The 15,478-nt window shown below is 36.7% G+C and overlaps 2 protein-coding genes and 2 long non-coding RNA genes across 5 annotated transcripts; 2 read left to right on the top strand and 2 right to left on the bottom strand.

Annotated features, from left to right (window-relative positions):
• Positions 1–230: 230 nt before the first annotated feature.
• LOC139196228 (uncharacterized) lies at positions 231–2,164 on the bottom strand. Its single transcript, XM_070821901.1, has 5 exons — positions 1,940–2,164; positions 1,686–1,856; positions 1,475–1,567; positions 1,275–1,376; positions 231–983 (listed from the first exon to the last, which is right to left on the bottom strand). Exons 1-5 carry the CDS (start codon positions 2,162–2,164, stop codon positions 231–233), a joined length of 1,344 nt encoding a protein of 447 aa, XP_070678002.1.
• Positions 2,165–2,841: 677 nt separating this feature from the next.
• Positions 2,842–6,424, bottom strand: LOC114823181 (uncharacterized). The gene is made up of 6 exons (XM_029098589.1): positions 5,705–6,424; positions 4,141–5,600; positions 3,741–4,049; positions 3,546–3,651; positions 3,209–3,445; positions 2,842–3,051 (listed from the first exon to the last, which is right to left on the bottom strand). Exons 1-6 carry the CDS (start codon positions 6,422–6,424, stop codon positions 2,842–2,844), a joined length of 3,042 nt encoding a protein of 1,013 aa, XP_028954422.1.
• A 2,573-nt stretch (positions 6,425–8,997) lies between these two features.
• On the top strand, positions 8,998–13,689 carry LOC108174126 (uncharacterized). Of its 2 annotated transcripts, XR_011580679.1 has the most exons (7): positions 8,998–9,145; positions 9,297–9,378; positions 9,515–9,575; positions 11,169–11,250; positions 12,175–12,249; positions 12,827–12,959; positions 13,294–13,689. It is a non-coding gene; the product is annotated as an uncharacterized lncRNA (long non-coding RNA). The 2 variants fall into 2 exon arrangements; XR_001790894.3 differs by lacking the exons at positions 12,175–12,249; positions 12,827–12,959; positions 13,294–13,689 and having other exon boundaries at positions 11,169–11,363.
• Positions 13,690–13,802: 113 nt separating this feature from the next.
• On the top strand, positions 13,803–14,792 carry LOC139195758 (uncharacterized). The gene is made up of 2 exons (XR_011580680.1): positions 13,803–14,001; positions 14,258–14,792. It is a non-coding gene; the product is annotated as an uncharacterized lncRNA (long non-coding RNA).
• Positions 14,793–15,478: the final 686 nt, after the last annotated feature.

Genomic DNA, 15,478 nt, shown 5'->3' with positions numbered 1-15,478 from the left:
TAATTGTATAAAAAATTAAATACAATAAAAGAATAAAACAAAACGAAATATGCATTCAAATATAACGTTCGATAATGTCATTTAAATCCGCCATAACAAATAAAGTTGACATCAAATATAAAATAACCCAAAATACGATCATCTGCATCCGCCATATTACATAACTACACAAAAAACATTCGCCAAAGTAGACAAAAGTGTCAGACATAACCGTAAGGAAAACCAACAAACTATTCAACAGATCCCGAGCCTTCCACCGATCCGCCCTGCGCTCCAGAGCCTTCTGCCGATCCTCCCTGTGAACCAACACCTTCTGCCGATCCTCCCTGTGAACCAACGCCTTCTGCCAACCCTCCATGTGCTTCCAAATACCTCATCACATCCCCATCAAAACTTCCCATCACCAACCCAGATAAGAAACCCGATGATAATCCACCATTGAAACCACCTTGAGAAAAATGTGCGTCACCGGGAGAAGCCATCTTCGGTCGATATACTGGCATTGGATACTGGGGCTGGAAAGGCATATGGTGCATGGAATATACAGGCGCTGGTGGCTGCAATGGGGCTGAATGCTGTGATGCCTGAGGGCTGGGTGGTGGCCGAATGCTTTGAAGCCACAACATTATTTGATGTTGATTCATCAACATCTGCTGATTCATCGCCTGCTGCTGTGAGGTCTTTGATTTCTCTAGCTCAACCATTACCTCTGCCAACTTTCTGGAGGCTTCTTCCTCCCTCCTCCTCAACTCGTTGTTCTCAGCAACCACCTTGGCAAATGAACCTTTGGATGAACTCCTGGATGACCTGGAACCTGAAGAGCTTGCATATGACACCATTTCTGGTATCACCCCATGGCCATAGCCTCGTACCCTATTTCTTGTCTCAGACCCCATCTGCTCAACATAAATCTGTGTTCGTACGTCCGACGTGTCCTCTTGCCCAGACTCAACAACAAACTGAACTTGACTCTCCATAGATGACTTTCAAAACAATATTTAAACAAAACAATAAAAACATTATTATAGAAAAATAATGTGATAAACAGATCCAGCAACAGACTGAACTTGATTCATAAAAACAGCTTCATCAAACCAAACAGAAAGATACACAAGTTTTACATTAAAAATAGATTCCACGTTTAATTTATATGTTCTAACAAATCCAATGACATTTTTAAAATAATGTGATAAACAGATCCAGCATTCCAAATAGAAAGGAAAATATGAATTAAATACAAAGTCATAATTCAAATAGAGTTCAAAATCATTTACCCCTCTCTGTTGGGAGGATTCATCAATCCATGAGTCGTCTTTCCTGGTATGAGTTGCTCGAAAAAAAGATATGGGATCCGGCTCCTTCCCATGCTTTCTCTTCTTTAAATCGTGAAAAGAGAACAACAAAATCCATATTAAACCCAGTTTATATACAAAAATTAAAAACACAACTTATATTAAAAATTAGCAACACTTACAAGTTCCTCACGAACCCGAGCAAATGTTTTGGAACCAGTCGTATGGTTCATCGTTTTTGACTCCCGATTAAACTTGTTTTTCTCTGCCACCTCCTGAAAGTTAAAAAAAAAAAACATTATAATACAAACATTTCTACACCAAAAATCAAACCACAATTTTTAACCTTTGTTTTTGGATTATCCCAATACGCTAACATCTTAGCCCACTGACCACCATCCACACCAGGGGGAGGTTCCAAGCGCTCTTCCTCTTGTCTTTGGTGTAATACTCTGCTTTTAAGTTGTTACGATACTCCTTGTAAGCATGATCCGCAACATGGAGGGTCATATTGCGAATCAATGGAATTCTATCCAAGTCTTCATCTAGAAAAATGATATATCCCTACAATAATAAAAACAACCATGTTACAACAAATCCGAAATAAGTCTTGGTTGAACTATAGAAATACAAACGAAAACATATACCTTAATTCTTTCCCACAAACCATCCTTAACATCTTCAGGTACCAATCTCCAATCCTTCTTCAATGGAATAAGTCTTGGATCCTTAACCTCTGAAGCTACCAATTTCGAAAACTCAGAGGCATTTTCACTAACACATTTCTCTTTCGAATCAAATAGACAAAGCTGTTTCTCTTTCCACTTTGGAATAGCAGCTCCACGGGTCCTACGTCCACTTTGTTCCTCCATGTTAAAGGGAAGAAGAGTAAAAATGGGTAGCAGTAAAAATGGGATGGAGAAGAGGAACTGTGTAGAAATGGGATGGAGAAGAGGAAGAGAGTAGAAATGGGAACAAAGTAAAAATGGTGAAGTTCAACCAGGAAGTCAGCTAAAGTAAAAATGAGAAATAAATGAGGTAAACAAATGTTGGCGGTTATATCCGCCAGTAAGTATAAATCCGACAGAATTTTCAAACATTGTGGCGGTTATATTCGCCAGGAAAAGAAAATCCGACAGTGTCTGACATTAATATGTCAGACGGTGCATTTATGAACATCAGTTGGCAGATATATGAATGTCAGAGGATGCATTTATGAAGGTCAGACTAGTGTCGGGTATATCCGACAATATTACTATTTTGTGTCGGTTTTATCTGACACAAATATTTCCTCTGTATTTTGTTTTTGCGCCTTTAATATTTTTGAGTAACGGCGTGGGAAAAATCCCGCCCAATTTTTTTTTCCTTTTACTGTCGGTTATATCCGATAGGGATGTGAATAATAAAAAAAAAAAATGAAACCATGTGTTTATACGAAAATAACATTTTAAATTTTACCACATAAACTAAAATATTTTAAATAAAAATCACCACACAAATTAAAATATAGTCTAATTATTACTTAAAAAGCATAAAGTAAATTATAAAACTATTCCATTTCATCTTCTGTTAGATCATCGACGACATTGACAAAATCAGGGAACTGGGTAGGCAACGGTAATACTTCGTGAAAAGGAGTCTCTTCCACGCCAACCCTTGTATGCAAATTTTCATTGTCAAGTAAACGATCATCCAAATCAGGTATGGCATAATCATCAAGTGCATCATTATCCTCCAATACGTCAAATAAATCTCTCGGCTGCGTTCAAAGAACAACATGCCAATCTTTTTCAATTGTGTCCTCCACGTAAAATGCTTGTAATGCTTGTAATCCTTTCACTATTAACCCATTCACACTTAAACAACATCACAGCTCGACCTCTATCTCCAACTTCGGTAGGGCCACAATATCTAACCTTAAACATGTCTATGACTCTGCCATAACAATTCACTTGCCCAATTGCACCAGGGACATTTGCAGGTACAAAGACACCACAATTTTGATTCTTATGTTTATCGTCCACAGATTTTGTACGAAATCTAAACCCATGAATAATGTGACTTTTATATTTCGTCACAACCCTAGGATAATTGGCTAGCCAACGCAAGTCTTCAGATATCAAGTTGTCATTAGCATGACATCTTGAATTAATCTGTAATAAGTAAAAACATAAAAGTTGACACAACAAATGTAAACACATCATAATTAAAATATAAAAAAAGAGTAAAAATGTGACTGTTATATTAACTCACATGTTGCCTGAACCATTCTGGAAATTCCTTCTTGCTTAGTTTTTTGATTTGTCGAATTGTTAGCCTTGCTCGACGATGTTGATTTTTCAAGAATTCCTCATGTTGCCTAGCCAATCAAGTCCAAATATGCTTAACTAATTTTTCAAAATAAAGAAAATTGATAAACCATTAAGACGTATGACTAGATGTTCTTACCTTCTAAATGGGCTGACCTCATCACAATTATTTAGAATGTATATGTGGCATTGATCAAGAACATTTAACTCAAGCTCCACATTTTCTCCTGAACCCATATAACATCCTTTAGAGGAAAATATTGATAACCCACCAGATACTCCACGTCCAATACCATCTTCATTTCGACCTCTACGAGTGCGACGAGACTCGACATCTCTAAGATACAAGGAACAAAAGGACAAGCACTCATCCACCAAATATGCTTCAGCAATAGAACTTTCAGGATGACCCTTATTATGAACATAATGCTTCAGTGTTTGCAAAAACCTATAATTATAATACAAAACACAAATTATTATAATTACTAATAAAAATTATCATTAGAAATTAACATATTTTATAAAGATTTGTTAATTACCGTTCAATTGGATACATCCATCTATATTGAATAGGCCCTGCAATAGCGGCTTCATCTGCCAAGTGAACTGGGAGGTGCATCATTACATCAAAAAATGCAGGCGGGAATATCTTCTCCAATTGACATAATGTCAAGGCAATTCTTGAATTCAATTGCTTGAAACCTTCCTTGGACTCCTTCTTGCTACACAATTGTCTGAAAATTGCACTCAACTCTAATAATATCATAGTAACTGATTTAGGCAAAACCGCACGTATTGCAAGCGGGAGTAACTGCTGCATTAAAACATGACAATCATGGCTTTTCAATCCATGTATTTTTCGTTCATTCACATGCACACATCGTGACAAATTTGATGAATAACCATCGGGAACCCGAATAGTAGCCAACACTTCACAAAATGCAGTTTTTTCTTCTCTTTTCAACGTGAACAATGCTGGAGGTCGAAATGTTCTATTTCCTTCCCTACGTGGATGTTGTCCATGTCTTATGTTCAAGATTTCAAGATCTGCACGTGCAGCCAATCCATCCTTAGACTTTTTATCCATATCTAACAATGTTCCCACTACATTGTCACATATATTTTTTTCAATATGCATAACATCAAGATTGTGTCTAATCAACAAATGTCTCCAATAAGGTAGTTCATAAAAAATAGATTTCTTCTTCCACTGACTCTTACTACTTGTGCTGCTCTCAGTTCGTTTTCTACGTTGCCCAACCGAAGTATCTTTCTTTGGTTTTCCAAAAATAAATCTCAAAGTACAAAGTTCTTCAAGACATTGTAAACCAGTCCACTGCCTTGGTGCATTACGATGCTCTCGTCGACCATCAAAAGATGTGGTTTGCCTTCGAAACCTATGATCAGCAGGAAGAAAGCGTCGATGCCCTAAATAGCAAATCTTACGACTCGCCGGCAAATAAATAGATTCTTTATCATGCATGCAATGTGGACATGCTTTATATCCATGTGTACTCCATCCTGATAACATTCCATAAGCCGGAAAATCACTTATAGTCCATAAGACGGCAGTCTTCATAGGAAAATTTTGGTTGAAATACGCATCATAAGTAGGAGTGCCCACCTCCCACAACTCATTCAACTCATCAATCAATGGACGCATGTACACATCAATCTCTTTACCGGGGCTGCGTGGTCCTGGTATTAACAGAGACAACAACAAATTTGGTTGTTTCATACACATCCAGAGTGGTAAATTGTAAACTGAAAGCACCACAGGCCATGTGCTATGGTCTTGCCTCATTTTTCCAAAAAGATTAAATCCATCACTGGCCAACCCCAATCGAACATTTCGAATTTCTGATCCAAACTCCGGATATAAATTATCCAAATGCTTCCATGTTGGAGAATCTGAAGGATGTCTCATAAACCCATCCTTAGGACATTCAGTTGTGTGCCACCTCATATGCTCAGCCGTATGCTTCGACATATACAACCGCTGCAATCGTGGTTTTAAAGGAAAATACCACATAACCTTAGCTGCGATTTTTTTCTAGAGCCATTCTCTTCATTGACATTTTTATATCTTGATTCACCACAAACTGAGCATGCGGTCAACTCTGCAGTTTCTTTCCAATAAATCATGCAATTATTAGGACACGCATCAATCTTCACATACGTCAGACCCAAGTCATTTATAAGTTTTTTTGCCTTATAACAAGATTCAGGCAAACAATCTCCATCAGGCAACATTTTTTTAATTAACTCGAGTAACTTGGTGAAGATCCCATCCGACATTCTTGCTATACACTTAATCTGATACAATCTTACAATTGCCTCCAATTTTTTAAATTCTTTACAACCTGGCCACAAATCTTGATATGCCTCTTCAAGCAACTTAAAAGTCTCGACCTCTTTCGGACGCTCTTCCCCAGAAAGGGGCTCAGTAGACGGCCCAATACCTTCTTCCGTTAATGGTTGGACAAATACCTCATTAAGAACATCATGAATACCAGTCAACCGATCTTCTGTTTCAATAGATGGCCCAACACCTTCTTCTCCAATCCCCATATTTTGCTCTCCCATGAAAGATTCCCCATGATGTCGCCACGAAGCATTTTTGTAATCTTTATCCATATCATACAACACAAGATGTTCGACAATAGTTTTTCTAACAAAAGTATATTGATTACAACATCTTTTGCAAGGACATCTAAACTTATCGGGGCCAACACCATTTGCAACTGCTTGATCCAAAAACAAATTAATTCCATCTGTATACGTTTCCAAATTTCGTGATACTGTCAACCAACTCTTTTTCATGTTTTACCACTGTACAAGAGCAAATATTACGTTGAAACTAAGATGCCTACAATCTTTCAATCCCTATCATGTAGGCATAACTATTAGAAATTTCAATCACTATCTTTCAACCTCGAACTATCACAATTGCAATTTAATTTCCAACACCTATCACAGTAAAACAAATTAAAAAACAATAAAAGGTTAACAAAAATATGTTTATCTACACTCTTCATTATTTATTAAATTTAAGTTTTGTATATCCTCATAGCAATTACAGTGAAATATTTAATTAGTTAACATAATATATACCTATATTACTAAATATTACCAATTTATTTTATATTAAATATTATCAATTTAACATAAATATTTACAAATAATATTTATCTCAGTTTCTTTATAACAATTTAAGTAAATCAAATAAAGTAACGGAACACAAATATTCCTAATTTATTTTACTAATTAAATTAAAATCTCTGAATAAATAATCAAATAAAGTAATGGAACACAAATATTCCTAATATATTTTACTAGTTAAACAAACAATTTAAACATTAAGAAATTCAGTAATAAAACCTGAATTATTGAAGAATTATGTCGTCGATCTACTCTTTATGTAGTCAACCACCTAAATAAAGCCCTTGCAAAATCAAATCATAAAATAAAAATAACCCATGAAGTGCTTGATGAAGAAACAAATAGAAGATAAAAGTATGGAAGCAAAAGAAAATGCAAAACTTACTACGAGATGAAGAGAAAAATAAGATGCAGTGTTTGATGAAGAAATAAATAAAAAGTATGAAAGCAAAAGAAATGAAAAACTTACTGTGAGATGAAGAGAACAAAAAGATTGTTGATGAAGAGCAGAAAATAATTGAAGATTGTAGAATGAAGATGAAGATTGTGGGTTGAAGTAAAGAGAACAAAAAGATTGTTGATGAAGAGTAGAAAATGATTGAAGATTGTAGAATGAAGATGAAGAAGAGAATGAAATCTGAAACTGGAAAACATTTGTCATAAAAATAATAAACTATTAAATTTCTGTCGGTTAAAACCGACAGAAAACTCAAATAATAACGGCTAGAATACTAAAATGATAAAGTAATAAATTTCTGTCGGTTCAAACCGACACCGTGCACTTCAAAACCGCCAAAATATAAAAAAAATATTTTCAAAAAAAATTCAAAATTCCTGGCGGTTATAAAACATTTGTGTCGTTTTTACCCGACAGTAAATATCCGACAGTAATTACTGTCGGTTATAAGCGACAGAAAGTTTCCTTTATCCGACACTAAATAAATTATGTGTCGGACATCTGTTATCTGATAGTATGACTCGTTAACCGCCACCACTGTCCGACACTTAAAGCTAATATTTTTCAAAACAAACAAAATACACAGCAGAAGAAAGTGGATAATTACCGCGTCCGTTATGCGTTGTGGCAATTCGATGCCCTCGCGATTTCAGAACTTCAAAGCACTCAGCAGTAGAGTTCCAAATTTCAATGTCCAACCATTTCTCCGCTCCCATACTGACATGGCGATTGTTTCTATATATGAAACAAGATCAAGCTGAGGTTAACAAAGTTAATTCGACAACAAAGAACCGGACAACTAAGCTCCTCCACGGTTTCCTTAGTCGGGTTCTCCGGCGGTTCTAGGGTTAGAAATGTGTGTATGAGTGTCGATCGAGAGAGAGAGTATCTTGGTTGGAAGGAAGCGGAGAGAAGGCGCTCATAGTTCCGTCCCGTCCCAAGCTAACATTATACCAAACAACAAACGGAACATGGGTAAGTTATTTTAATCTTTTGGTTTCGTTCCGTCCTGCGCTTACCAAACGCAGAACGGAACAACTCTCCTGTTCTGTCCTGCGCCTACCAAACATAACATGGAACCACTATTCCATCACGTTCCATTCCGTCCCGTCCGCATACCAAACGGTACCTTTAGTCCCAACTGGTGAGACCTTTAGACCATAGTATGAGGTAGAACTAAAAGTTACAAACTACTCTTCTTTACTCGAGCTGGAGGCAAAAAATTCAACCTGGACTAAAAACATGGGTCTGATGTCTACAACTTCGCAAAAGAAATCAACGGCTGAACTACGATTTCTCCCTTTTAAATCCTTTGACAGTCTCCTCCTAATTTATACTGTCACTTTGTGACTAGAAAATATCAAATGATTGGTATAATCTTCATAATTTTGGGAAAACATCGTCATTATAGTTTTCTAAAAGTCTTCCATTCTTCGAGTCTACTGTTAGTACTGATTTAGTACTGAGGTGCTTTTATAAAAAGTAGGTATTAAAAAAAGCTAACCTAAAAAAGATGTTTGGTAAATACTTAAAAACAGCTTATTTTCATAATTTTGAATGGAAAAAAAATGAAAACGTGAAGCAGCAAAAATGAGTTTATTCTCACAGCATAACAAAAACAGTTTTTTTTCAAAACACAGTAATACCAAACCAGCCCTTAGTCAACTATGAAAGTGAGGAGACCCATTTATGGATTTGCTATTCTTAGCGATATAACTACATATATGTTGGAGTTACAACCTCAATCCTATCGATTATACGAAAACCAAAATAGAATTACGTCACACAAGAACTACTAAACGTCTCATTATAAACCAGTTATAACTGAAGCCTCCTAATTGGATAGTGCTTTTCCCATGTTAGGCTTCTCTGACTGAGGTGATGCAGATACCAAATTGGAGCGGTGCTGTTAGTGGAGGAATCTGGTAGAAACGATGAGTTTGTAGATTGAATTTGTGCATGATGATAATGAAACATAATATGTTGTTTTCGTAGTTCTTTTTGCTTTCAAAGTTTATTGCTCTGTTGTGTTCGTAAACTCTGGGTTCTTACGGTTCTTTGTCTCTCTTACTTCAGATTCTTTACGTTTTATCATTCATTTGTGAAGAAATGGGTCGTATGAAATGGTAAGGCTTTGAGGAAGGCACTCGCCACCAAGGTGAGTTTCGTTTGGGTTTCTAATGTCTAGAAAATTAGAATTGATAATTGCAAGCGATTTTTTTCCGAGAAACAATCAGATTATTAAATTTAAGTTGCTAATTGTTTTAATTTTGTATATGCTGCAATTAAATCAGCACCCATAACTGGAGGAGTCAAGAAGCCTGACTGCTACCACCCTGGAATCGTCACTCTTCGGTAAATTTTCAACACAATATAGTTCAAATCCTCTAAATCACGTTCTTGAATTTTACCATATGTATCGTGTTCTTTGCATTTCGTTATCTAAATTCTGTTTTTTGAATTTGGTTACCGGAATCTTGCCTAATGTTTGATGAGGCCAGTGGCTTTGTATGGCTGGCTGGTATGATTTGGGAGTGTTTTTAGTTAATGGCAGACATAGGACAAAGGTTTGGGGCAGGCGCAACGAAGTCAAGTGGGATCAGGAATTTAGGATAGTAGAGTTTTTGCTAATTTATGGGATTAGAAGTCTTTCTTTATTTTATGTCTTGGTGCGATGAAAGATAGGGTAAATTACACTTTACCATCTCAGATTTGAAATCTATTACAACCTCATACAACATCTTCAAAAAATTTCACTTTTATATCTTACGTATTATTTTATTTCAATAAAATATATCTGTTACATTTTCCAATCTGTTAAGAGTTGACATGCCAATCATATTTGTGACATGTGGGCTGTGGCTGCAAAATTTGTGCCACTTAGCAAAAAAAAAAAATTTTATGATTAAAAATATTATAATATTTATACTATTAAAAAAAAATTAAACTGAAACCCAGAAACCCAACCCCACCCTCACCTCCCTGCAACCCGCAACCCCCACCCCCACCGGAAATTGACCCCAAAACCCAGCCCATTTGAGCTACTCCACATCGTCTCTTATCTTCTCTGTCTCTGGCTTTTCAATTCCAGAAAATCCATTCCAGAAATCAGAGGGCAATGGAATCAAAAACAAAAACCCAAAAAAGTGCAAGAAACCCAGAGCAAAGAATGGGGAAATTCGGTCGGGAATACGTAGCCCGAGAGGCCAAGGCAGTCGCAACAACCACCAAAATCCTCTTCTTCTCCCGCTTCTTATTCCCTCTCGACCCACCTGGCGATGCCGCGATGGTGGAGGTCAGAGAATCCCACATCCCTCTCCAAACTCTCGTCAAAGATCTCGAGAAAATCATCCAAACCCTCGCGCTGGGGAGGTCTAGGGAACAGATGACGGGGTAGGAGGAGGAGGCGTTGTGACTCCAAGCCAATTTTAGGGGTGGAGTCGGCGCCGTTCTAGGATGAGAGGGAGGTCGGGGTAACGGTTTCTAGGTTTTTGGCTTTTTTTTTTAATTTTTTAATTTTTAATAGGGTCAATATTATAATATTTTTTAATCATAAATTTTAATTTTTTTTTTTTTGTGATTTGGCACAAATATGGTAACTACGCCAGCTCTTAACGGATTAATGAATGAAAAATATAACAGATGTATTATATTGAAATAAAATAGTACATGAAGGATGTGAGGGATAAAAGTAAAGATATTGTATGATATTGCAATAGATCTCAAACTTGAGATGGTAAAATGTAATTTACCCATTAAATAGGTGAGTAATTTTAACTCTAGTTTAAGGTAATAACATGTGAATTTTTCGTATTACTGTTTTTTCCCTTTCTATTAAAAACAACCCTTGATTTATTTGGTAGTGCATTTCTCTATCTGTGCTATTGTAATTGTTCTCAGGTATACTGGAACTAAATTTTTCATGATGCTCTTTCCTTTTCTTCTCAGTGAAAACACATACTAAAGCAACAACGCTATGGTGGCGGGAATAAGCGTTCTCACATATGTATGGATGTGTGATATGAATCAGGTGTGTATGTACACCTTTATACATGCATCTGTGGAAATACATACGATTGAGCCTGGTTTTTGTTTTAAGTTTGTATACTGGTTGTCAGGTTCTAGATGTTTGCTTACCTAGCAGTGGTTATTCTGATTTAGTGGTTAAAAATGAAAATTTCACTCACAATACGGGATTAATTGAGGTTCATACATGCATTGAAGTTACTCCCCACAAAGTAAGAAAGTTGCAACATTGAATGATAGACATGCAAAGAAAGAAGGGAAGTGGGGGAGTCCGACATGGGGTTTGGGAACTTTAATCTGGATATGGAAAGTGATGTATACTTGTGATGAAGAAAAAGAAAATAAATAAAAGTAGGGGTGTGCTATCCACACACCCCAAATTACTTCCCACACACCCCTTGTTAATTTCTGTCCGTTGATCTTCTTCAATTCATCCGATCCGACGGCCGAAAATTAAAAGGGTGTGTGAGAAGTAAAATGGGGTGTGTGGATATCACACCCCTAAAAGTAATGCTCTCTGATATAAATCTGGTCGATCGCTCAGAGATGCGCATTTCCCAATGCATGCATGCATGTCTCTCTCTCTCTCCCTCCCTGTGGCTGTGGGTCGATCTGTGTGTTTCGGTGATGGGTGGGTGTTTGCCTGCAGGCGTAACAAGTGCATTTCAATACCACTCATACTTTAGGACAGGTCCATTTCACATTTAATTTAATTTGTTAATGCGTATTAATAATATGATCGATTCAGAATTCAATCGAGAGGCTTGAGAGAGATACTTGTCCCGATGGAGACTACCTCACCACCAACAGTCACCCACAATATATTATGATGTAGGCCTCTACCATAACAAACGACACTGCATTTGTCAGTTCACAGAAGAAATCATAAAAAATCTTTTTCCTTATTTTTTTCCCTTTACTTTTTTAGGTGCATGCGGTCTAGATTTTGGAATACAATACAAATCTGGAAACATAATTTCCCCACCTTCAACTATTGGTAATGGTAAGGAAGCTGTAATTACAATTTAAGGAAGTTGAGTTTACATTATAAATTGAATGACAATATTAAGAGAGTAATTCAATTAATTACTTATAATTTCATGTAAGATTCTTCCGTCCATTAATTTCAGTTTCATTTTCAACATCAGCATCCCCTTCCTAAGGTATGATATATATTTTTAGTAATACGGTTTAGTGGTATTTCTCTTCGCTTAGAAGTGAGAGATCTTAGGTTTGAATCTCGTGGATGGTGAATTCGATACCAAATTAGGTTGCTCCTTGTGTGGCTTTGTCGGACTCCCCCTCCTCCTAGTGTAAAAATATCGATGTACTAAAAAAAACGATAGTATTAGTGGAGAGTTGGTGGAGAGGTGTTAAAGGGGAAATAGAGTTGGTGACTCCACAACGTAATAAGCATTTCAGCTGTTCGAAACTCTATAGATCTCAACTATTCAAAACCCTAAAATTAGTTATCCCAACAGGATTTACAAACACAAATTTTACAGAAGATTTATGGTAATTCCATGGTTCGGTACTGTGATAATTTCTAGTTATTTTTTTTCTTTTTGCTCACTTTCCAGCAGACCTATTGGAAGCTTAATCCTATCATGCCGAAGGAGGATTCAACCACAAATCAACTTGAAGGGCGAATGTTCAAAAGAAAATTAATAAGCCCATAAGGACTAATCGGAGTAGAACCAAGTGAGGAAGCTGGTAATGGCCCGTACCGGCCCAAGTCCAAACAATTAAGTCCAATTAACTTCACCTCCAATATTATTCCTTTTCGATTGGTTAAGGGCTCGTTTGTAATTGATTTTAAAATGACTGAAAACACTTAAAGTGCTTCTTGCAGGAAGCGCTAGTTATGTGCTTTTTGCAAGAAATACTTTAAATGCTTTTCTATGATTCATTTGCATTTTTATTAAGGATTGATTTCAAAAGCACTATCATTTGAAAACAATTTCTATCATTTTAAAGTTATATGAATGAGATGATGATATCTAAAGTAAGCTCAATGTTCCTAATCATAATTTTAACAATATTACAGGAAGAATTGGAACAGAAAATCCGTTCAGGATACAACATGCGGTTGCATCTTTTGCTGCTCATTTGCATCACTACTACAGTTACTATTTTCCGCAGCCAAAGACTACGAAACAAGCACATTTCACTCCATTGCAGATGGCGAGACCTTAGTCTCAACTGGTGGAACCTTTGAGCTCAGATTTTTCATTCCCAGCTCTTCTGAAAACCGATACGTGGGGATATGTTACAAGGAGATATTGGTTATCACATTTGTATGGGTAGCCAACCGAGACTCACCCCTCATTGATTCATCAGATCTACTCACGGTCACCATCCCTGGAATTCTTGTCCTTTGGTCCTCGAACACACCAACATCTGCGTCGAATCCAGCAGCACAGCTTTCGGATTCAGAAATCTTGTTGTGACCGATTGTAATGATCGTACCGACCCTGAGAATTTTATGTGGCAGAGTTTTGATTACCATGGTGACACATTCCTATCAGGTACAAAACTCAGTAGGAACACAATTACCTGCTTTGCTTGTAAAATATAGTTCTTGATACATTGCCTTGCACGGTTACATTACATGTTCTCAGAATATGTTGTCGATGGGTTCTACTAGATAAAATCTGACATTTATAGTTTTAGTGTTACGGTGCTCGAGATAGTGAATGGGAAGAGAAACAAAGGATTTTCTCATCCAGGCCACAACCTCAACCTGCTAGGACATGTAAGTGCCAGTTGTCAAGTTGATAATTTTTCATCGAATTATGCTAGAAGGACTATATTCTGACTGCATTAGCTAATGATATACATTGTGTGACAGTGACTTCTCTATTAACATTTGGTGACTATAACTCATGTAAAAAATGGATTCGATTCTGCTTAAAAATATAAAATGTGGTTCGTCTAGCATTATTGTTTATATTGACTCGATTATTTATACTTCTATTTATTCAGTACGATTGGTGGTTGTGATCTTTTAGGCATGAAGTTTACACGTAGAAGGCAAGTCCATTGAACTGCTCGATACATCGGTAGGAGACTTCAGTAATCCACATGTCGTTTTGCTGTCAATCCATGTGTCTTTTATGCATGCAACAAAATCCGGCAGTAATTCTGATGTTGAGTGGTGAAAGTGCATTGCCTCAACCTCAAAAACCTGGTTTTTATAGTGAAAGGGATCTAGAGGACCTTATTTGTACCATACTTGACCAATCTCGAAACTACTGAGCACCGATCAACGTTATACCGTCAAGGACCCAGAAGAGTATCCTTCCAACTAGGAGCCAATCATAGTGAGACACGTGTCAACATCAGAAGCCAATCATAACACGACACGTGTCAATATCAAAACGAAGCTAGAAACTCTCTTCTATAAAAGGAGATCATTCTCCCACAATATTTCCTAATGTCATTTGTACTAAATCATTCACTAGAACTCACTAAAGGAGAGCTTGAACCTATGTACTTGTGTAAACCCTTCACAATTAATGAGAACTCCTCTACTATGTGGACGTACCTGTGGAGCCAAAAATATTCACTAGGCGACACGTGGATTTTTGGACAAAATAGGACAAAAATACCCTCGAGGCATACCGGGTCTCCTACACGCGAGCAGTTGAGAATCATCCATCAACCAAGTCAGGAGTACCCAAAATGGGTAACAATTCAAAACCTATTTCATATATGTTTTTACCTCATTTTTTCCTTATTCAATTAGCCATTTATTTCAAACATTCCATAACATCCTCAACCAATTAATATAATCAATATATTAAAGGCTATTTACATCACCAAATCACCCCAAAATCACACCAAGGTCCGGCCATTCCCATCCAAAAAGAGCCTATCATATTCTCTACCTTTTCCACCATTTTCCCCTTTTAATTACCCTAATTAACTAGCCAATTAATTCCAAAAACCACCAAAACATTCATTTTATGTTTAAATAGCCAAATAAATTGGCTAATTAAACCTAAATTAAACCTAAAAACCCTAGCCACCTCCTAACTCTATAAATAGGCACCTATTCTCATCAAAAAATCAATTCCAACACTTTGGCAAAAATCCCAAAATTCTCTAAACACTATTTCTCTCTAAATTCTAACTTTGGCATCGGAGGTTCTTCGGCCAAAGCCCCCCCCATTCATCGTGGGTGCGTGAGGCTCTTGGCCTTAACCTAAGGTGTTAATTATTTTGTAGGT

Source organism: Malus domestica, chromosome 05 (assembly GCF_042453785.1).
Source record: "Malus domestica chromosome 05, GDT2T_hap1".
NCBI classification, from domain to species: Eukaryota; Viridiplantae; Streptophyta; class Magnoliopsida; order Rosales; family Rosaceae; genus Malus; species Malus domestica.
The sequence above is the reverse complement of the archived record's forward strand: the minus strand, read 5'-3'. Positions and strand labels throughout refer to the sequence as shown.

Coding starts and splice junctions, on each gene's coding strand:
- LOC139196228 (XM_070821901.1), bottom strand. CDS start 2,164: ATGGAGGAACAAAGTGGACGTAGGACCCGTGGAGCTGCTATTCCAAAG. Junction 1,377..1,474: donor CTCGGGTTCGTGAGGAACTT/GTAAGTGTTGCT, acceptor CACGATTTAAAG/AAGAGAAAGCATGGGAAGGA. Junction 984..1,274: donor AATCCTCCCAACAGAGAGGG/GTAAATGATTTT, acceptor TTGTTTTGAAAG/TCATCTATGGAGAGTCAAGT.
- LOC114823181 (XM_029098589.1), bottom strand. CDS start 6,424: ATGAAAAAGAGTTGGTTGACAGTATCACGAAATTTGGAAACGTATACA. Junction 3,652..3,740: donor GAGGTCAGCCCATTTAGAAG/GTAAGAACATCT, acceptor TTGATTGGCTAG/GCAACATGAGGAATTCTTGA. Junction 3,446..3,545: donor CAGAATGGTTCAGGCAACAT/GTGAGTTAATAT, acceptor TACTTATTACAG/ATTAATTCAAGATGTCATGC.